The sequence below is a fragment of the Lipotes vexillifer genome, unplaced genomic scaffold (assembly GCF_000442215.2).
Source record: "Lipotes vexillifer unplaced genomic scaffold, Lipotes_vexillifer_v1.1 scaffold933, whole genome shotgun sequence".
Lineage (NCBI taxonomy): Eukaryota > Metazoa > Chordata > Mammalia > Artiodactyla > Lipotidae > Lipotes > Lipotes vexillifer.
The window spans coordinates 664,448-688,469 of record NW_006770403.1 but is presented as its reverse complement, the minus strand read 5'-3'; the positions used below and the strand labels follow the sequence as shown (position 1 = coordinate 688,469).

The 24,022-nt window shown below is 38.7% G+C and overlaps 1 protein-coding gene across 4 annotated transcripts in view; it reads right to left on the bottom strand.

The window, feature by feature from the left end:
- SLC4A4 (solute carrier family 4 member 4) overlaps nucleotides 1–24,022 on the bottom strand; it is a 350,524-nt gene that overhangs the window by 198,438 nt on the left and 128,064 nt on the right. For all 4 annotated transcript variants that reach the window (XM_007446103.1, XM_007446102.1, XM_007446105.1 and 1 more), the window contains 2 exons: nucleotides 11,578–11,713; nucleotides 2,686–2,846 (listed from right to left, as the gene is read on the bottom strand). In XM_007446103.1, the coding sequence (XP_007446165.1) occupies nucleotides 2,686–2,846; nucleotides 11,578–11,713 (297 nt within the window). The remainder of the gene's footprint in view (nucleotides 1–2,685; nucleotides 2,847–11,577; nucleotides 11,714–24,022) is intronic.

The window sequence follows — 24,022 nt, the reverse complement described above, 5'->3', positions numbered from 1 at the left end:
CCAGAACCGCTCTCTTTGGCCATTGGCTAATGAGGCTCCAGTGGAATGTGGGACTCTGTCTTCTACTACATGGAAAGGGTCAGTTAGTTACTGAAGACCAGAAACGCCTTAAGATGGCTCTTTCTGGTGCTGAAGACCTCGAAGACAGTTTTACAGAAAAGCCCAACTTTAACGTTCATCACCCATCTTGACCAGCCAGCTCCAGGCACAGCAAAGAAGCTGTGAGGTTTTCTTTCTAGCTCCATCTACTACACCTTTCAGAAGTTTTCCCCTGCTCATGAAGTCCCTGAGCATCTCTTGACCTGACTCAGTCTACACTCAGCCCCTGCTAGGTGACATGTAGAAAGATCTGGATAAACTCATTCATACTGGGACAGTCATTAAAGTAAGTACAATTACACCTGAGATCCTCATTCAATTCTAACGACGCCCTGAGAGGTCTACCTTCATCCACTTTTTACGGATGAGAAACAGAGACCGCGAATAAGTTAAGCAATGTGCCTTGTCTGTGGTCACACGTGCTAGTAGGGGTAGACTTTAATTAACTGCCACCCCCACTTTAAATCCACCATTATTTCTACAACACCACTCTGCATCTCATGGAATGAATATATGACCTCTGCCAAAGAGTATGTATATTTTAATAGAAAACAAACCCTGGGTTCAGTGAAATGAATCTCCAAACAGTGGAAGTTCAGGAAGTAACCATGGTCTACGGTAGGACTTTTTTTCTTCAATACAGGGAACTTCCCGATAACCCTTAAACCACAACACACAGATTGCTATCCATTGCCCAGTCACAAGTTTAATTCCCATTTTGCTTTGCACTTAGGCACTTCTGACTTCTAACTTCAGACATCTTTGCTCTAGATTAGTTCTTAAAGCCTGAAAATTGCAAATCTCGCTCAGAAACTGGACTGATTTTTGCTAACCATGATACTTTTTGGAATAACAATCTCTCTTGCAGCTTTAACGAATGAAGAAAAGTCAGTGAAACAAATAGCCTGGAAAACCATTCGTTCCCTTTGCTTCTCTCTGTCTTCGTAGATGGGCTTCATCTTCCCTGCATACAATAATCCAACAGCTCTCCTCATATATCAGATGTCCTTTTTCAGTCTCACCTGCCTTGTCAAATACAGAAAATTCTACATAAAGCAGTATTTCCAACATTATCTTCTCACTACCTATGCGGACATGGATTTGTAACTTATCCCACTTACAAAGTGGTAGATTTGCAAACCTAATTTCAGGGCCTAGAATAGTGTCTGGCTCATTGTAGAAGGCCATGTACCACTGCTGAATGAATGCATATAAACTAATTCATTCTGTCCACCCAGCATCTTCACATTAGTCTTTCTCCCTTCTCCACTTGTACCTTAAGCACTTCAGATGCAAGGAAAGCATGGTGCTGCTTTGTAAATCTAACTAACAAGCTCTCTGAAGAAGAAACAGGTATGTATAGGTCAGCAAGATATATGCCTGATTTGAGAACTGGTCTTCTCTTCCAATACAAATTCTATAGCCTTCCCATTGTCCATAAAGACACAGATGCCACAGACAAGCCCTCTGCCTACAGATATTCAAAGAAATTTTGAGATTACACAGGAATTTTACACTGGTCATCAGGGCCACAATCCACATCCTTTCCTCACAATCCCAAAGTAGGCCCACTGCAGGCCCTTAAGAAAGTGCAGTCATCCCTACAGGTCCAGTGGTCACCACCGAGTTATGGAATTTTCCTAGGAATAATAAGCAGAGCCCCTGCACCTCTCCTTAAGGAAAACATGATCTTTAGCACACCAACCTGAAGGATAATAAGGCAGCTTAGGCCAGTCTCTTGCTAGAAAATGAAAACAATAACCTCTCTTTGGAATGTAGCGATGTATGCTCAAGGTGTTCAACATGGTGAGTTGACATTCACTACACAACACTAATTACAAAGATGCCAAAGCTGCTCTGCACCATGAGGTTCAGTGACTTGTCCGGGGTTGTACAAATGATCCTCGGCACCAACATGACCTGACTCAGTCATTAATCCATAACGTTCTGCTGGCTCCTTGCCCCACCTAATTTGCTCTACCTACAGCGAAAAGAGCTTGACTTTCACCTACAAAATCAGCCCAACCGAGGGACTAGACCTAGACCAGTTTCCTTCTTACAGAATATTCAAACTGTATTTTACAGATGACAAAACTGAGGCCCAGAGAAGCTCAGCGCAATGTCTAAGGTCAAGGAGTTCTAGAAATCTAGTGTCCAGACTTCCAGTCCAGTATGACCAAGGATGAAGGGGGGGGGGGGTTCTATTTAAAATATTAATCTTATGCTAATAAGTGGAGGAATGCAAATCTGTACATATAAACATGGTAATTTTTAATATAACATAAAAGTGAAAAGCATAAGAGAGAGGACTGAGAACCAAAACTGGATGGAAATACACCAAAATGTTAACAATGGCTATGTCCAGATGGAAGTATGATGGATGATTTTTAATTTTTTTCTCAATATTTGTATTTTCCAAATTTTTTGCAATAACCCTTACTAGTTTTATAATATAAAAAAGAGAGAGAATAAATGTTATGGAATATTCAGCTCCACTTACACTAGAAGTCATCTGCATTGAAAGAGACTCATGGAGAGGTAGGTAGAGCAGAAAATAATGATAGGAACTGAAGACAACATACTTACCCACCAACTGCGGGAGAGAAGAAGCCTCCCTGTCCAACATGATGGATCCTTTCTCCATACATGTCCTCAGCTCAAATAAGCTATGAAGGGACAAGGTGGCCACGTGGGGCTTGCTCCATCTCTCCCCACCCTGTTCCACTTTTTCTTCAAACTTAATCCACCTAGAAACATGAGATTAGTGAAGAACCATTAGAAGTGTTCTCATCACCTCTGGAAATAGCAACACCAACCCCACAGATCCACCCCCACCAGCACTTCCAAAATGTCTCCTTTTGTGGAGTCTTAAAAGCTTATTCTATCATTAACTGCATTACCTTTATAAATACACCAAACAGACTCACTAGACCGCTCCTCCCCCTCATGTTAGAGAGAAAGAAAACAAACCAAAAGGGGCCAACGCCTCCTTGGTTTTATATCTGTCTATATGTAACCATGAAATCCTTAAGAATGACTACTGAACCAAAATTTTCACATAATGTAGGAAAAATATGCATTTCAAATTCTCCATGTGGGTAGAGCCTACAGTGTGTAAAAAAACCACCACTGTGAGAATTCTGTTGTGACTTCACAAGGCACGTTTATATAAGGTAAAATATCAGCATGAATCAATACTGATCTTAAATATTTGAAAATATGGTGTGTGAAGTGGTCAGACAAATAAAATTCCCCTTTCATGCTTAAAGAGTGCCAGCATGTGTTGCTGTACCTTACTTTAATACATCTCTCTCAGTTGACACATGTTCCCCTCTCATTGAGATGCTAATAGCTTTACCCCTCATGTTTGGCTCCACATGTGTTTCAAAATACACAAGCTCAGTGAACAATGCATCTACTCTGATAATAACAGATCTCTTATTAACCTTAGTAATGGAACAAAAAACCCTCTCTTATAGTTTCTTCTTTCTAAGATTTGTAGACATTTTGATAACTTTGCAATATATAGGAATGAAAAAAGTTTAATGGAAATGAGAGCGAAACACATTTGACAGTCTATATCCCACATATTATACATACTGACTCTTCCTACACTGGTAAAGGAAATCAAGAAAGCATTATCATTTTGCTATTCATCATGACCCAAAGAAAAATGCTGCTTTCTATCACTTCAAACCTCTGAAAGATACTGAACAAGATAAAGAGGGGGTTAAAAATTGTTTTCCTACATTCTTCATGCAAAGGTTTAATGATTGAAAAATGTTTTCCTAGAAAAAGCTAAACACTCACCCAACTCATTAAAGATGAGAACAAAGGGCAGAGATCAGAGGAAGCTCTACATAAGGTATTATTTATAGACCACTCACCACCCCCAGAGGAAGAAAAGAACACATTAGTAGAACCAAGAGTGAAAACAGATCAACAGATCAGCCACAATGTCAAAGAAAACTCAGAATTTTAATCAAGCCCAACACTCATGTGATTCATAAGTATATGAGCCATATCCCAAAATTCCCTCTTCCCTCTCCCGGCCAGGAAACTTCCAAGCTTCAATGGCAACCTTAGCCCCAGCTTCAACCTCCACTTTAAGACCCTCCTCCTTTTGCCTGTATCCCCAAAAATGTAGGGAGTAGAGATTTTTACATGTCTTCCTCACATTAAAAAGCCAACACCAAAGAAGTTCTAAAACTTCAGAACTGGACCTTGTTTATTCTACAAAAGTGGTTGTGAAACATTCTGAGAGAAAGACCTTTAATATTCGTGTGTGTGTGTGTGTGTGTGTGTGTGTGTGTGTGTGTGTGTTAATTAGTAGTTCTTCACCTTGGTTGGTATTAGAACCACAGAAATAGAAGGAAGTGAGAGAAAAATGACAACTTTATATTACATTCTTATAGAATTCCATGGATTTGCCAAAACAATAAAAGGTAATTGGGTTATTTTGAGAGTAATCATTTTATGGAGTATATTACATTGGCTAACTTTAGGCATATTATCTTTTCAGGCTTACTCACAGAACCTCTAACCATGTTGACTGGGAGCTAGTATATGAATCATATTTACATCTGATGTTACATTTTTTTGCTCAAGATGAGACTCTAGAAGATTCCATAGCATATGAAACCTAGTCAGGGTTACATATAATTATGTTATTGATAAAGAGTATAGTGACCTTGTTTTTATTCCTAAGAGTATTCTTATTAGCTGAAGGATAGAATCTTTAGTCACAGAATTTAAGTCCAAGATGAATGACAAGGGCCAGCTAGAATCTCAGTAAATGGGAGTGTTCTATACATACAGCTTTCACTTCCCTCTTCTCTTTCCTAAATGATAACCAGTTGCCCTTCTATCAGTCGCCATCAATCTGTATGGCCAAATCCATTTTGTAAAAGAAAACTAAGCCTCACTTACATACGGTATGTGACAGTAGCTCTTTTCTGCTATCATCTTCAACTCCAAACAATATAAGTTTAACAAAATGTTCTTTAAGAAAAGAAAAAAAGGAACAAAACCATTGCATTCTTCTGTGACCAATCTCCTCTCCACAGTTTACCTTAAATATGACTTTGAACAAGTTTTAAAAGTACATTTAGAAATAATAAATCCCAACTAGCTTGGATTTAGGGAATAGTATTACTCACCCTCCTGGATTATACCAGCCAAGATTAGGTCAAGCTTTAACCATAATGGAATGGGAATGTAGTCTCAAAACTAGCCAGCTCCTTAGAATTTACATTCCTAACAGACAAGTGTTGTCTCATAGTTCAGTTTAAGCATCTATTTCACTTTGAGTTCAGTAAATATTGTATGTTGAGATGATGTCATATCATAGTATAGCTAACTGCACAAAGTAACTCTGGGATAATGACTACTAAATTACTTTAAAATACATTGCTCTAATTGTTCAAGGAACTGACTGTACTTCCAATATACACTTTTACTCAGAAAGTAATGATTTGCCCATTTAAACAGATTGTTTGCAGGTCGTTCCATTCCAGAAACTACACATGCTATGTCTATCCTCCTCACATATCAAGGACAAATTTGGAAAAAACTGAAAACGACTCAGTTCAAATCAGAACCCATTAAAGAAAAGGCTAAGGCAAAGGTACCAAAGTTCAGGCTATTGGAGTGTCAATGAAATTGTAAAGGTGCTTTAGAACCATGTAATTACATTAAAAAAAAAAAGAGGACATTTTTACTGTAAAATGTACTAAAAGCTACTATCTACCCTTCATAACAACTATGAATAACCATGTATTTGCAATAAGTTTCCTACTTTTCCTTTTGCCTCAGTACTTGACATGTTATAAGAAAATTAATTTCAGAAGCTGGCTTTTTAAACGCTAGCAATTACAAAACTGTTGTAACCTTGAAGGAAGAGTTTATTAGGTGAAGTTTATTTATTCCAAGGTCTTTGAAGAATAATGATAAAGTACACTGCAGTTTAACCCACTTTGAGTGACTGCCAACCAAACAGCATTTCACTCATTTGTTGAAGAAATAGAAAGTCCACTGGGAAACACTGAATTTTGCAACTTTCCAATCATATGATTAAATATACTTAAGAAAAGAAAAGACCTCTAACTTTAAAACATGCCAGTTTTACAGTGGAAAATAGACAGGACCTTTGTCTTGGAACATAATCCAACTACGTAAAGCTATTTTAAAGCAATAATAAATTTCTTGCTAAATAGTAAGTGCCTCACCGCACATAAAAGAAGCCAACGCTAGTGTGCATCTGGGATAAATGATGTTTTTAAGGAGAATTCTTAAATATCTACATCAACTGTGAAAGTTATTGCAAAACAGTATAGTAAGCACATAAAATTACATAGATGATTAAATTCCTTATTCTTCAGACTTTTTCTTACAGAAAAAGTAAACTTGGTCTAAAATGGAATTTTCCAGAGCCATCCAGTAGAGGAGAGATAGAGGGATCAGGGTAGATTGGGAACAGAGAGGGCCCTATGCAAAGCCCCAGGGTAAGTGCATGTGGCTGGGTTTGATGGCCAGGCCCCGAAGTCACGTTCTCCAGAGGGAGGCAGGGTCACTCGTGCTGTCCCACTAGAACTGAAACATCAGTACCCTTTTCCTTTGTTGGCTTGTTGGGTTTATTGAAACTTGTTATGTCTTTCCTTTTTACCCAGGTTTGGCCGTAAAATTTGAATCGCAGGGAAGAGGGGAAGTGATCTTTAACATATAGTGATAAATTCCAACATGTCCCATCTGAATATTCGCTGAGGGAAAACTGAAAGCCAATAACCATGTTTACGGACATCACTGACTCAGAGGAATACAGCGTTTGGAGTGGTAGTGACAGCCCTTCTTCCTGGCTTTGGGCCATCACCAAAGCTGGACCATGACTTATTCCTCTACCAGTCTTCTTCATGAATCCATTAGCTAACGCCTAGCCACCTAGCAATTGTTAATGAGAAGCATAGGCTCATTCACTAACACCAAATATTCCATTATAACTACTGCTACACCACTGAATGTCAGTATTCTAATGACCTAACACTGAGGATACTCCTTTGAAAAAGAATATTCTCTGCATTCCACTGATTATATACAGTTCTCAGGTCTGATCATTCTACCCTTGGGAGAGTCAGTGAAAATTCAAAGTTCTGACTTTCAGGAAAGGGAACAGCAGGGAAACGATGTGAAAAAAGAGGGTGGTAGAATTGACTTCAGACTTCATGTAAATAAAGATTTCCCTTGTTTATAGTTTTACATGACTACTGTGCTTTGTGAGACTTCAGTGGGGATATTTTTCCTACCACTGAAAGCATTTTCCTTATTTTTTAAGACACACAGCTAACCTGAACTTCCTGAAGTAAGACTAAAACTGCAGTAATGCTGAGATGATATTCTTGGTCAAAATCAAATCATTAGTCAACTGAAAAAAGTATAGAACATTAAAAGGGAGAGTACTGGGCTTCCCTGGTGGCGTAGTGGTTGAGAGTCCGCCTGCCGATGCAGGGGACACGGGTTCATGCCCGGTCCGGGAAGATCCCACATGCCGCGGAGCGGCTGGGCCCGTGAGCCATGGCCGCTGAGCCTGCGCGTCCGGAGCCTGTGCTCCGCAATGGGAGAGGACACAACAGTGAGAGGCCCGCGTACCGCAAAAAAAAATAAATTAAAAAATAAATAAATTTTTTTAAAAAAGCATAAAAAAAAAGGGAGAGTACTAAAGAGGGTACTATTGTGTTCTATGGGGTGTAGGCTCACAGTAGAAACCACACTGAGCTTGAGAAGTCGGGCAGGCTAGTTCTCCATGGAATAAAATAGTCCATTTAATTGGAGTTTTCACAAAAAGCAAATAATTCTCCATTTTATGTTAGCCAAAAGAATATTCATGCAGTATTTTCATATGTAAAATGAGCTCCTTCTAAGCACTAAACTTTTATTAGTCTGGTAGGTTTGAGAGCTTTTCATGGGGAAAAAAAGCCCTATCAGGTCTGGAAACTGGACATCATAAATGGCAGTCAGAAATTACTGCAAAAAACATTCAGAAGCAGAGTTACGTTGCAGGAAGTAAAAATCACTGTCAATTTGAATCATTTCTGGAGGCACAACCACCTCCAAACTTTCCAACAGAATTTAGGTAGAACAGTAAACTAAGAATCAAGGTTCTATTTCTCTATTCTTTCATTCTATAAGCACGTATTTCTCGATTGTGGACTGTGTGCCAGGTAGTTGTAGGCACTAGGAATATAGTGGTGAACAAAACAACCAAAAATTCCTCCCCTCATGGAGCTTTAATTTTATTGGAAAGAGACAATAACAAGATATGTTAATATGCTAACTGCTGATAAGTGCCAAAGACGAATAGAATGGAGGATGAGGGATAAGAAGGTTTGGGGAAAGTTTCTATTTTAGACAGGGCAGTCACTGAGAAGGTCATATTTGAAAAAAGACCTGAAGGAGGTGAGGAAATGAGCCAGGGAGATGACTGTGGAGTACAGCAGGGAGAGCATTTCAAGTGCAAACCACATTTGAACAGCAAGTACAAAGGCTCTGACACAGGAGTATGACCAGGCCAGTGAGGCTTGAGCAGAGTGAACCAGGGGGAGAGAAGTAAGAGATGAGGAGATGAGGTCAGAGATCATAGTGTATAGTTCATGAGGGAGGCAAGGGCAGGTTCAGGGAGATGGACTAATTAGGAAGCATTTTCAGTAATCTAGATGAGAAAGGATGGAGGCTTGGACCAGGGTTGTGGCAGCACTGAATGTGAGATATGGTGAGATTCTGAATATCTGAATAACATTGAGGGTAAACTAAATAGGATGTGCCAGTGGATCAAGTAAGGGGTGTAGAGAAAGACAGGAGTCAAGGAAGACTCCAATCTTTCTGGATTGAGCAACTAAAAACATGGAGTTGTTCATTGAGGCGGGGAACTCTGTAGGAGATCTGCGGTGGGTAGATGAGAAGCTCAGTTTCTGACATGTTACTTTGAGATGACTACTACCCAACCAAATATTTGTTTTCAATCAAACAAGGCAAGAAGTCTGGGCTAGAGAACTAGACACAGATGGCATCAGCATATTGATGAATTAGTTGGAAACATCAAACAAAGGTCCTCTCTTGGGCTTTATCAATGGTGTACTGGGTAACTTGGGTCTGTCATCGAGCTGTCCATTAGTCAGAAAGAGATGGATTATCACCAAACTCCAGCTTTGATCACGTAATGTTTCTAAGAAAGTATTATATTTAGAACAGTAGATTCTAAGGCAATGAGTTCTCAACTAATCACACTCAGCAAATGTTACTGAGCACCTATTACGTACCAAGCGCTGCAAAGCACTGGGAATATAGTAATGAAAGACAGACATGGTGGTCTCTCCCTCTAGACAAATTAGTGTAATGAGGGAGACAAAATGAAAACAATACTATCACATATATGATTAATTAATTAATAGTAATTGTGGCAAATCCTATATAGGAGAAGTTATAGAAGGTAGACTATTTGTGAGTATGTTTCTTCCTGGGCAACTTCCCCCGATACATGGTGTACTCCCATCGTACTTCCTCTCCAGCTGTACATACAGTCTCTCAGGGACCAATGACATCACCAAAATGACACATATGTTCCTAAGGAAATAGTAAGTCTTTAAAGACGGTAAAGTATTCATGACCATCTTAACCTTTAAGAATCTTAAATGAAAATACTATGTCCATCTCATTCAATGTTGAACTACCTAAACAATGAGCTGTGACCTCTTCGCATTTCTGGGACCAGGGGTCACATAAAATAAAGTGTAGTCTGCCTTTGGCTGAAAGAGAAAACAGAATGCTACACCTGAATTCTACTCTATATAGTTACTCACACAGAATTTTAAGATGAAAGTAAGAATCAAAGGAACTCTTCTAGTCGCAGCTGACTACACAATTATATGCACAGGGATGGAACTTTAGAGCTATAAAACACGCATGATGTCAGACAGGATGCAACCCAGTATGATTCTCATTTGATAGTATAGAAAATACAAGCTCAGGAAGACTACATGACTATATAACTTGCCCAAAGATAGACAGCTAGTTAGCAGCAAAGCCAAGACTAAACCAAAATCTCCCCAACACTTAACTCATGCTGCACCAGTATAATTCTCACTCTGTTTTTTTCTATTAGAAAGAAGGAAAAGAAAGGATGAAATGGAGATACTGGTACAAGTTTTCACTTTGAGAGCCTTCTTTCGGAGAATGTTTTATGAACTGAAAGTATACTTTATGAAGGACTTTTAATATCCAGGTTATTGGTGCTGAGAGGGGAATACGAGACAATTACTATATCATGGAAAGTGGCCCCAAAAGAATAAAGAGTGAAGAGCTTCAAGTGGCAGCCTCAGAGATGGAGGAGCAGAAATGAGTTATTGCCCACTTCCGTATTCCCAGTACCTAAAACAGTGCCTGATGTGTACTATGCATTCAGAACATAGTTGTTGAATTTAACTGATCTGAATTGAATGACAGACTATAAAAGGCATATGTTAACATTATTTTGTTTGTGAAAGTCAAATGCATTGAATCCCCATATAATGATGACAACGAGAGACCAATAACTGTATTATATCAACGTCTTTATGGTACACAATTTTTATATGTTATAGAAGATTTAGTGTGGCATACAGAACTAAATATACATGCAGAAAGACAGAAAGAAAAGCTCTTATGGTGAAATTAATGAAACTTTAGGTATTTGTGCAGTGCTTAACAATTTACAAAGCATTTCCATATATATACCTGTATGTATGTATATAAATATCCATGATATAATTCGATATCTAGTAGAACCTTATATTCACATATTATATATCTTATATCACATACATATATATTATATGTAATAGACATTATTATCCACTATTTGTTGATGATGAAATCAAAGTTCTGAGAAACTGTTATGCAGCCGGCAGGTGACAAAAGTCTGAAATGGAACTCAGGTCTCTAACACTTGCAATTCAAGTGAACCTTCTACTCTTTCACTGGATGTTTAAAGACAGGTTTTCACCTGGAATAATGGCAAGTTTGTGTGTAACAGTCATTGTCTTTGCAACCTCCCTCCTAACAGGGAGTGGGTAATATAAGTCAGACATGGTTTCACAAGATACCTTGGCATGTGGAGACTGTGAACACATATCACTAGGCTATCATGTTTAGGTGCTGGAGTTTCTCTCTTTTAAATATTTTACTATTAAATAGCATACAAACGGAGATTTACTTCTAATTCCTTATAGAGGTTAAAATTATAACAACGCAGATCAATGACTTCAGCAGTGAAATAAAGGGTGTCCTGCATCCATGTCAATGCCAAAGAATCGAAAAAGAATCCTTTTACTCCTTAACCCAGCCAACCTCATGCTCATCAATCATCTGGGCTAGAGAAAGGAACTCACAGACAAGAATCCTGCCCTGCCCTTATTGCCCCACGTCAGTCCTGCACAGTCAGCTATGGCTCACCTCGCTGTCTCCTTCCACTCCATCTCCTGTCCATCCACGGCCAGCAGCTCATCCAGTTCCGTGAAGAGCTGAGGGGGTGCTGGACTGTCATCCTCCTCGCCCAAGATGAATCGGATGCGTTCTGCGGCGGGAGAGACTGCAGAAGTGAAAATACTGTGGTTAAACATTGGCTGGACAACCCTGAGGAAAGTGTAACTCCGAGCTCTTCCTCCGTCCCCAAAGCTGATGGGCTTCCCTTCCACATTTTCAGTGGACATCTTCCTTGCTGAGCCTTCCTTGTCCCCAACCTAAAGACAAACAGGAATCCAAGGCCTTCTCTAGACCTTTAGTTCTGAACTGTGTCTCAGCTCTCCACCACTCTCCAGAAGGACAGTGCTCCAGTTCTGTGTGGCGACTAGCAAAGAACCTTTAGCCCTCTGATGAGCTCAGGTCCAACCACATGACCTTCCCTCCTTCCCCACTGATGACCCATCCAAAAGTATAAGACAGAAACCAGCTTGAGCCAATCACTTTTTTCTACAACGGTGGGAGGGGGCAACAGAGCACCCCAATGCTGGGTTTCCCCCAGGCCCCCGCCTCCCAGCCACCCTCCCTCTGTCCAATGCCCAAAGCAGCCCACGCCTTCGCAGGTTCCTCACTGCCCATAACTGCCTAACTGCAAAGCTGATGAAGGAATATTTAACAAGATGGAGCCTCTTCTTTACATAATGGCAGTACCCAAAAATGTTTAGTCACACTTCAGTGCACTTGAAAAACAAGCCCAAGTAAAATATTGTACACACGAGGGGAAAAAAATTTCCAACACACTCAAGCACATAATTGAATGCCCTACTAGCTCCTTTTGACCCCATCTCCTAAAAATCATGTAATGAAAAATTAACTAGAATTTCCCCCAGGTTGTGGGCTATTTTCTCTTTCTTTAAAAAAAAATGGAAAGCATTTGGAAACTGATGGCTATATTACAAAACTAAGGCCCACAGATACTCCTTATAATCCCTGGGTAAAAGCAAGAATATACATGTGACTGCAGTCCGAGTACACAGATTTATTCATATGCAGAACTTTGTAGAAATATATGTACTCAACCTAAAAAAACAAAAAACTTCCTACCATCTGAAAACCACTATAATCAGGACAGAATAAAATTCCACAGATCAAAATATATTTACTACAAATAAACCCATGAAAAAATATTCAACCTACCTAGTAATCAAAACTAACTATTAAAATAAAACATATGTTTTACCTATAAAAATGGCAAAAACTGGGCTTCCCCGGTGGCGCAGTGGTTGAGAGTCCACCTGCCAATGCAGGGGACACGGGTTCATGCCCCGGTCTGGGAAGATCCCACATGCCGCGGAGCAGCTGGGCCCGTGCGCCATGGCCGCTGAGCCTGTGCGTCCGGAGCCTGTGCTCCGCAACGGGAGAGGCCACAACAGTGAGAGGCCCGCGTACCGCAAAACAAAAAGACAAAAATGGCAAAAACTTTAAAGAATGATCATCTCAATGTTGGCAAGGGTTTAGGACACGTGTACCAGCACCTTCCAATTTATGTCACTGGTGGGAACCTAAATGCAAACATCTCTCTGAAAAGGTATGGAAATTTTTTTAAAGTGTATCTGTCCTGTGAGTCAGCGATTCTACCACTAGCAAGATGTTCATTCTAAATAAATAACAGTTGTTATCACAAAGTTTTAACTACAGAGGTAACCACTACAGCATAGTTTATAATTGAGAGAAACAGAAAAAGCTTAAATGTCCAAAAAGGAGGATTGGTTAAATAAACTATATTACAACCATTCAATCAAATACCACACAGTCATAAAACATGAAGATGAGATTATTGTTTTTTGACATATATATCAGATAATATTAATTGAAAAAAATAAAATTACAAAATCATATGCATAAAGCAATCCCATTTTGGTAAAGAAAAAATTACACATATATCCATAAAATAGTCTGGAAATGAGAGAGCCCTCATTTTGCGTGGTTCTAATAAGTGTGAATTTCAACTACCACAATTTGGTTAAAGAACACTAGTCCCCCAACAACACAGCTCAAATTTCAGCTGGATGGTAAATTAACTGAGTAATTGCATAAAATACAATTACTGTATCTTATGTACTGTATTTTACGTATATGTACATAACATATATGCATCATGATCGTGACCAATCATAGTGCTCCTTTCGAAGTCTGCCAGTGATTGGTCACTACACGTTTGTTATCCAGTTCATGCACAGACAGCAAAGTGTGTAGCTGTGCTGCCTTCTTGTCTTCCAATGATAAATTCATATGACATGAATAATCAAAAGAGGGAGCTAGCCAACAAAGATGAAAGTACAGGACAGAAACAAAAAGTACTAACACTGGAAGTGAAATCTATGTCAAATACGAACGGAGTTAACAGAAGACCTAGCTGATTATGGGAATGTAGATAATGCTGCCGTTCCCCATTTTGAGAGACTCTAGATGTACAGTCAGAGGAACTTAGTGAAGGCGAACTCATTAACATAAAATAGTAAGGCAAGTGGTTGTAACAAAATGCTAACGATGTCCCAGAGGAAGGGATGCTGGCAAAAGTCTTTCATGTTAAAGGAACCCTCAGAGACATTCCCTAACATGGAAAGCGCAAACGATAAAATGTTGGAAGCTGATCCAGACTTAGAGAGGAGAATGACAATTGCTCTGAGCATAGAAAAGAGGCTCACTCCATTTCGTGAATTGTACTGTAGGAAAAAGGCAAATTACTTCCGATAAGATTTCACAAAGAAATCAACCACTTTAATCTCAATGTTTCTAATGTTTTAAATTAGCAAATACTAAATAAATAACTAGTTTTACTATTTTTTTCACCTCCCTATACCTTTATAGCCAATAGTAAGAGAGATTTTAATGATTTGGCAAATTTTTTTAAAGGTCAAAGAACAATAATAACTTTTCCCATTGATCATTAGGATTGTTTTGTATAATTTCAGCTTGCATAGTCATTTTTATGGTCCTGCACTACAGTGTAAAGCAAGGACTGCCTGTATACATACCTTTTAAATGTTATGCAGTTTGCTTCTAGGACTTCTATTTTCTTCCTTTCACTTTCCTATCAATTTTAAAACGTCCACAACTCATTCATGTATTCACTCAGCAATATTTATTGAGTACTGTCTATGTTCTAAATAGGCTCTGCTTCAGGCTTTGAAGATAAAGCAAAGAACCTGACAAAAAGGTCCCTATTCTTACTGAGTTTAAATGCTGGGAGGGAAAATAAACATTAACTAGTTAATTAATTAGTTAAGTGAATAAATAAATTAGTACATAAACCAATAAACAAGAAAAATATCTACAAACTGTTTTGTGTTCGCACAACATTAAAATAAGTTAACCGAATACATATTAATATAAGATACAATATGTTTTACTTTTGTAATTAGAAAAAAAGCTTTGAAATTTCTTAAATCTCTGGAAGAAAAAAATCTAAAGTTCCAGGACTTTTGTGTAAAAACATTTGCAATGCCTTTCCAATCAAGAAATGGGATGTGGGCTTCCCTGGTGGTGCAGTGGTTGAGAGTCCGCCTGCCGATGCAGGGGACACGGGTTCATGCCCTGATCCGGGAGGATCCCGCGTGCCGCGGGGCTGGGCCCGTGAGCCATGGCCGCTGGGCCTGCGCGTCCGGAGCCTGTGCTCCGCAACGGGAGAGGCCACAACAGTGAGAGGCCCGCGTACCGCAAAAAAAAAAAAAAAAAAGAAATGAGCTAAATACAAGACACAGTATTGCATTGAGACTCTGGAGCCAAACTGTCTGGGTTTGAATCCAAACTCTGCTGCTTATTTGCTGTGTGATCTGAGAAAAGCTAGTTAACCTCTCTGTGTTTCAAGTTCCCCACCTGAAAAATGGGATGATGATGATCACCATAGTAGCTAAAATACAAGGTTTAAGTTCATTAAAAAATTGTTGACCCTTACTAGCAAAACCTGCCTAGCTTCTAAGAAAGAAAGCTCTCACAGATATTAGCCTTGACAACCCTTATATGTTGAAAATATATAAGGTAAGAAAGAAAACGGCCAAAAGTTCTGCATGTTTTACTTCAGTGAATTAAGTGGCTTCAGTAATGAGAACACAAAGGTGTGTGTTTTAGGAAACAGCCAATGGAAGAACAAGGGGAAAATAAAGAAACCCCTTCCGCCTCACTTTAATACTGGGGGAGAGGGGGCAGGTGGGGGGCAAAAACATCAGAAAATCAACTTGCTTTACGGATGAACAGATTATGATTCTAAGTAATATCTAATCTAGTTTCATCATAAAAGAGAACCTGGAGAAAAAAATGAGACAGGGTGACAGAGAGGAAAGAAAGGAGAGAGAGAAACTCTCAAATTCATCCAATCACCTTTGTCAGAACAGAAGGCCCCTACATCAAAGTGAAGTTAATGTCTCTAATCTGCCTTGATTTTTTTCTTTTTTTATTCTGCCCTCTGGTTAAAATGTGTTTTGGCTTTTTTGAGTAGCTGTAGAATTTCCTGGAGGGTCCTATATCAACATGGTTCCTCTGACCCAGGTCCACCTGTTGGAAGACCACGTCATGGTCTGCAGGGCTTGGGGACACCCAGTGCTCCCAAACCCCCATTGCCAACAAGAAGAAAGCAAATGTAGGGCAGGGATGCTGTCCACACTTACTGCTGCCACCAGCTACTGCAGCAGACATCACTTCCACACCCGCACTCTAACTCCTGTGGAGCTTGAACTTGGCCTCTGCGTTTGCCTTTCATGTAACTCTGGCCTCAATCTGTGCATTCAACCTTTTCTCCCACAGCAACCCAGGAGTGTCTTGTGACGAAATATACCTGATCATTTTCAGATCTGTTCCTTTTTCCAGTCTAGAATATTCTTTTCTTTCCTCTCTAACTCTGATTCAATTTCTAAGGCCCAGATGGAGAGTCTATCTTTTCCAATAACCTATACTAACCATTCCCAGAGACATGAATCTCTCCTTTATTCAAACCATAACAACACTTTATGTCTGAATTACTCATTTAGGCACTAACAAATATACAGCTTGCTCATTAGTCCCTAAACTTTTGTAGATGGCACCTTCTCTCTCCAACTAGGTCACCAAGGCCCTGGAAGACAGGGTCTGTATTTTATGCACCCTCCTTAAAGACCAACACAGTAGGTGCACCTAACAGTCACTTTGAGTATTAATGAATTAGACATGACTAAATAAACCTTGGACATTTTCAAATACACAAACACACAACCGCGTGCTTGCAAAAAGCAGCTTACATTTAAGAACTCTGAAATGGAAAATAAGTTTGGAAAACTGTCCTTATTCTACTCTTCCCCTTAATCCATCTTTGCATGAGCTGCACCAAAATATAGTCGCCATTCCCTGTACAGAAAGTCGCAAATGAAAGAATGAATATTTCCGGTGAGCTATTTTCCTCTGCTAGATGCAATCTCCTCCTACCCTGAGGGACCACAACATTTAATGTGCACATCTATTAAGACATTTAATATCCACTGCTTGGTGTGTTATTCATTGCTGTACTTTGTCTTTGCAGCTTTTCATGCCTTACCTAAACGGCTCTTGGCACCTATCTTGGGCACAGTGAAGTTATACAAAAGAGAATGGATGGAAAAATGAGTAAGAGAATGAATGAAACAATGAATAATATATATTCTGCCCCAGTTCCTCACAAGCTATCGTTCTATGCTTCTATCCTCTGCCTCTTTTTAAGTGCAACTAGGAAAATGACATGATGTAACAAAATGAAAACCCTGGAGGCTTAGCAATATTTGAAATATAGTTCCTACACTCTCATTTGATAACTTAATTAAATTTATTAGTTTTTAGTGCATGCAATACACTATGGTGTTTGTTGAAATGACACAAAATGTTTTTTAACATAAGATCTCTGTCCTCAAGGAACTTAAAGCTGGAAGATAACACATAATAATGGGGGGGAAATGCTATCAATAAAAATGTAACACTCAATAACTAACATTTTTGAATTGTTACACTGTACTAGGCATTGTGTTTAGTACTTTCCATTTACATCATTTATTTTACACAAGCCTGTGAAATATCCTCTACTATTATTCTCTTGTATTACTCTCACATCACAGATAGGGAAACTGAATATTAAGAGGCTAAGAGACTTCCCCAAGATCACACAACTAGTAAGTGATATGACCTCAAAGCCACTTGTGTTACTTCCAAGCCCATTTATTGGCCACCACACTCTAATGGATGATCTCACTTTTCAAAATGGTCAGATTTCCATATGAACAGTACAGACAGTAAATGTACTGAATTTCAGAAGAGGCGGAAATCATAATGGCATATGAAATAGTCCTAAAGTAAATTAATTTAACATTTGGTTCATTATCCACTGAAAGGCAATTTGCAAACATGCCCTTTTATTTTTGGTCTGCGAAGCATCCCACTGTGGTCACCCTGCAGGCTACCCAAGAAAAAAAATTTTAATAGAAATAATGATCATAACGAACATTCATACTGTGCATGACAAGCTTACATGCAAATTCCCTTCTGTGGGTTAAGTGAGGACTTCTGGATTTTGTATTTTCTCCTTGTCAAAGTCCACCATCTGGTAAAGTCTTAGATCTCAAACCAAAGTATAAAAAGAAATAACTATTTGTTTCTTTAAGTTATTAATGTGCTATCACCAACTGGTTTACATAGTTATCATTTTAAGCATTCATTTCTCTTCTTCATTCTGAGATAAAAGTTTGTAGGTAGATACCATGGTTGTTAAAACTTCCACCATTTATCTGATTATTAGGCTATCGTAGTACTCTCTAAATGCACTTAAATGTATATATAAAATCCTCAAACTTCTTTTCCCATTCATAACTGTAAGAAATGATAACTAGCTAAATGAATAAATCTCCATATACATATAAATCTTTAACGTACATACACACATTTTAGTGGCATCTGTTACTCCTGCCCACCTAACAACCCTAACCTCTTTTTCTGATAACAGCGCCCCATTTTCCTTTGGAGAACCATCTTTATCCTTGTAAGTCCACCAAGGCTGAATTACCCCCTGTGACACAGGCCTGGACAATGAGAATATCACAACTCTTGGCCACAGCAATTAATTTTCGAGTGGACACTTCATCTAATCCAGGCCAATCAAAATGAAAAATCATCAGCTTTTTGTTGGAACTTCCAGGAAATAAATCTTCACTTTATGCTAAGGTGATAAGATGGTAATAAAATCTTTGAGTGCAGTTGGTCACCTTGCAACCCTAAGGGAAAAGCCTGCCTGGGAATAAGAAACTCAGAAGCAAGACAGAAACAGGCTCCTGATGTCATCATTTAAGCACCTAGGTCCAGCCATGCCTGAAGGCAGTGACTTTTCAATGATATGTAAGGATTCCCTTCTAGCTAAAAGTAATGAGGCAATTTTTTTCATCACTTACAACCAAAGATTTATGGTATAGACATCTGTGATTCCATTTGAATGGGTTAGGGTACAACTAATTTATATTAGCCATCCACATATCAGCATCTTCAAAATAATTGCATTGAAGAACCTGTTTTTATAGAATCCAACTTTTAGTGGAGTAATCTGTACGAGTTCACCTAGAGTTTCTCCATGCCCTAATCTACCTCTGCTTCAGCATATCCAGAAAATGACTGCTGATTTACATGCTGGCAGGCTCTAGGCAGGTAAATTAGATGGTTACTTTTTCTGTTTCAAGTTAGCTAAGAAATTGAAACAGCCAAATAGCATTCATTTAGATGGATAATTTTTTTAAATACTTAGGTATCCATGTATTAATAAGCTCCCACTCATGAAAAGCTGTCAATTATCACAATTATCCTTAATATGCCATGAAATTATTATGCAGCCATAAAGAGTCAACAGCACAGAGACCCTAGATTTCAGAATACTACCAAGCAATCTTACTTAGGGGCAGAGTAAGCTCAATTTCAGCCAACAGGAGGTGATAAAAACTGGAGTTCGCTGAGATATTTTTGGAAAATACCTGTGTCTTAGGCTTTCATCTTCAAAATGTTGAAAAAAAAATTTACCTACAGTTTACATTACAAAAATGTTATCAGGACTCCAGTCATATTTACAAGATATTCAGAATTCTTTAGAACAAAAAGGTGGTAGCCCTTACATTCCCCAATTTATTCTTTCTCCTTCATAATTTCTGCTAACACAGTGGGTTGGAAAAATTAAAACTAGGCTTTTCAGTGGTGTTACTACATGTACTTAAAATGCTGCTAAGCCATTTACAAAGAAGTAGTCCCAGTGATGGTCTACCAGTCAAATAAATTTTATCTATGAAACTTCAGGGCACACCATATTGAAACATTGGCTCAAAGACTTTTGGGTCTGCTGATGCTTTTTATTAATCATTCCAATTATATTAATTATATCATTAACATTATTCCAATATTACAAGAATCTCTATCAGAAAGACCTAAAATTCTAATCAGTCATTTTGGGTTTTAGCAGCCTCAGTAGGGACCTAAACTAAGTAACTATTACAGACTGAATTGTGTCCCTGGCAAAATTCATGTTGAAACTCTAAGCCCTAATGTGATGATATTTAGAGATGGAGCCTTTGGGAAATAATTGCCTATAGATGAGGTTATGAGAGTGGGCCCTTCATAATGTGATTAGTGCCCTTGTAAGAAGAGACACCAGAGAGCTTGCTTCCTCTTTCTCTCTACCATGTGAGGATACAGGGAGAAGGCTGCCATGGAACTGGGCCCTGACCAGGGAACCTAATCAACTGGTACTTTGATCTTGACTTCTCAGCCTCCATAACTGTGATAAATAATTTCCTATTGTTTAAGCTATATAGTCTATGATATTTTGTTACAGCAGCCTGAGCTAATACAGTAACTAAACTAACTAATGGTGAAACTAAACTTTTTGACTTTTTTTTCTGGATTTTTCTCATCACCATATCATTTTCCCTACTTCATTTAATCCAAGTTTGCATGATATTCATGAGCCCTGGGTGGGGGATGGGTTCATAAAACAGCAATAACCCAATTTCACTGACATTGCTCTAGTTGCATATCATGCGACTGCACCCCACTGATAAATCTACCTCCCAAGTATTTTCTGGGTCCCCAAGGGATGTTTCACACTCATCCTTTTGGCTCCAGCCCCACTGTTGCTGCCCTCTGTCTGCAAAATCACCTGCAAAGGGTACCACATTTTAGACACTGTCACTAGGGCCCAGCATGGCAATGCCATTACCCTGCCAAGGAAGTCAGCTTCCAAAGTTCCCAAGGAGGCAATATCCAAGGTGCCAAAGCAACACAGTAGTGAAAAAACAAAAAGCAGGTGACCAAGAAGTCTGGTGGAATATCATAACAGATAATGTGGATTTTGATGAGTCAGTACATTGTTCAGAATGTTGTTTGGCCCCTGCTTGAGTCTTAAGTTATGTCTTTTGACATCTACCACATGCCAGAGAATTTACAGAAGAAAAATGATTCAAGTAAGGAAGAGAAATTCCTACAACCATGTCTATTCACTCGAATTTAACCACCAGGGTGTATGTGCCTTGTTACAAGGTACCGAACACCTTACATATCTGGATAAGCATTAACTTTTGGTTCTTATTTTTAACTCCCTTCTAGTCGTTTGTTCAGATCAAATTCCTTTCGCCAAAGAACCAGCTTTACCCTGACCTTTCCTTCAGTGAATCAATAAATTCTGTTTTGTTTATTCCAGTTATAACTGGGTTTCTTACTTGCAACCAAAGGCTGATTTATATAATATATATTAAAAAAAACAGAACCAAATGTTAACAATTACTATCCCTGAATGATGGAATTATTGATTATTCTTGTTTTCCTCATTTTGCTGACGTGTAATTTCCAAATTTTCTAAAATTAACATTAATGTCATTATTATAAGGAAAACAAACCTATTAAGGTATTTTTAATTGCTAACTTGAGGACAGTCATGCCAAATTAGTGCCAGACACTTCCCTACTGTACTTGAAACTACAGAATCTCAATTATCTGTCTCAACAAATGTCCAAAACAAGCATAACCCTCATGCATTTGCCTTCAAGGCTGTCTAGGGATTCAAACAGACAGTTCTGAACCATGTAACAGGACTGGCCATGGTTCTGAAAGGCACACAGGCCTAAAAATAACTCCATAGGCACAGAACAATGGAGACAGGGTGGGGGGCTTTCCATGCAAGTGGCACGGAAAAGTAAGATGCTTTCTATAAAGAGGAACTCACCCTTTAATTAAGATGGTAAAAAAATATGGCCACCAGCAAGCTCCTCCTAAAAGACTGAAAAGTTCCTAATGCATGTCACAGTTCCCATTTCCATTTTCCTTTAATTTCTCACTCCCTACTTCACTTCTCTTTGCTCTGCCAGAGCTGTCCATGATAAGTGTTACATGATGAATCACTCTGCTTAAGAGTGAATACATCAGCATTTTCTCCAGGCTCAACTCAGAACAATTATCAGCACAGTTTATACCCTAAGGTTTCCAAAGTCAGACTCAATTCTCATCAACATTAGGAAGTCTTCCCGATTCCCAAAATAAACTCTACAGACTTGCTGGAGTGCAACTCTTCTCTATACAAAGTAGCTAAATTTACCGCTCCAATATTAGTGTCGCAACCACCATGCTAATGCTGCCATTAGATGCCTCCACGTACAAAAGAAGGCATCCTCCTTTCTGTAGACTGTCTTTCAAAATCCCTAGGAATATAAAAGCACCAAGCCTTAGAGAACCTTTAGGACTCCATCCCCACATGGCCAAAATATTCTACCCATCTTTCCTGGATAGCAATATTCAGAAATGAGATTCAAAACATAATCCCGTTAAAAAGGGAGCGTGGGGAATAGAGACATCAAGGAAACATTACATAGGTGCTGATTTTTTCTAAAGGAAAAAAAAAGCCACATTCCCCACAGATATATCACTGCTCTAAAGATTTTGATAGAACTCTGAAAGTAATACAGAAATGTCAGCAAGATTCTACAGTAAGCTTTTCCGCCTTAAGTCTGCTCTGAGTTGAAGATCCAAAATTAGTGGCAGTGATCCCCCACTTCTCTGAAGCTTAATTACATTTTCAGCAAAGAAAAATATATATAGCAGGTCCTCCAACACTACCAATTTGACATTAATAGTTTCACTGTTCTCAGACAACACGATGCTTCATTTGCCTTGTTTTATCTACCCAGAAGGCTCTGCATTATTGAAACCAACCAGCAACATATGTCCCCTGGCCAGCAAAGACCTCAAAACCAGGCCAGAATCTTAAAGACCACTTGTAAAGCCTGAGAAATGGCACATGGATAACAAGAGTCTAATTAATATAAGCAATAAGTTTTCATGCCGTTTCATTAAGTACCTTCCCAAATTATCAAGAGCATTTAAAAAATGCTAAATCCATTTTCAGTAACAAATAAAATGAAATCAGCTAAGTTTTTAGAACCATATTTTAGAAGAGAGGAGCATATCATTTGTTACAGAAATAGACTTCCTTCTAGCTTATCCATACAGCTAAACCACACAAAGCTGATAGAAAACATAGATCAGACTGTGCATGTGGGCTGGTTAGGGACTTTGATTTCATTAAAGTTTGCTATGAACAATGTATGTATTTCACAGAGTATTATCAACAAACGTAAGGAAGTCACCCTTTTCAACACAGTATGTTTTCACTTATAAACTTTCCATGCAACATTTCTTTAACCCTTATATAAAAAGCGTATTTATAAGACTTCAAGTCATCTGGAGATAACCTCAGTTCATTAGACGGAAGTAAATGAGCACCACTTCAGAAGTCATTATTAACAGGTTCCTGTTCAGAAAGAACAGGCAGAGAAAGTATTTCGTCACTTCTAAGGCTTGTGGTGATGTGTAAGGCACGGCTATTCCCTAATTGGCCGCAGAATTTCCAATTAATTAAATATCAATCACAAAATTTAGAGTTCCTTTGCCTTCTCAGACGGTTACCTTTTCTTTAGATCCATCACGGGTCAGTTTAAGCTGGTTCAGAAATACTTTTGTCAAAATCTGTCTTTCCTAGAACTATGTTCATAAAATGCTTTAGTAACTTCATAAAGTAGAGATTACGCATTCACCGGAAAATTGTCCAAATCCCTCTGTCACCTTCCTTATGTGGAGGGGCAGGAAAGAGCCATGAGCAAAGTGGGATATCTGGGATTCAGATATAGAGGGATATATAAAGAATGAGACAGGGAACTCCTAATAAGACAATAGAAGGTGCTCTGGGTATAAAAAATGAGACAAACCAAAATCTCTAAGAGGAAGCCAAGATCAAATGCCAAAGCCAGCAAATATAAACAGCAAACCTAAAGGAACCAGAAGGAAGAATCAAGATCGAGTTACCAAGTTAAGAGTGAAAAGCTAGGGTAAACTGAGATAAAAGCAACCCAATGTGGATATGTAG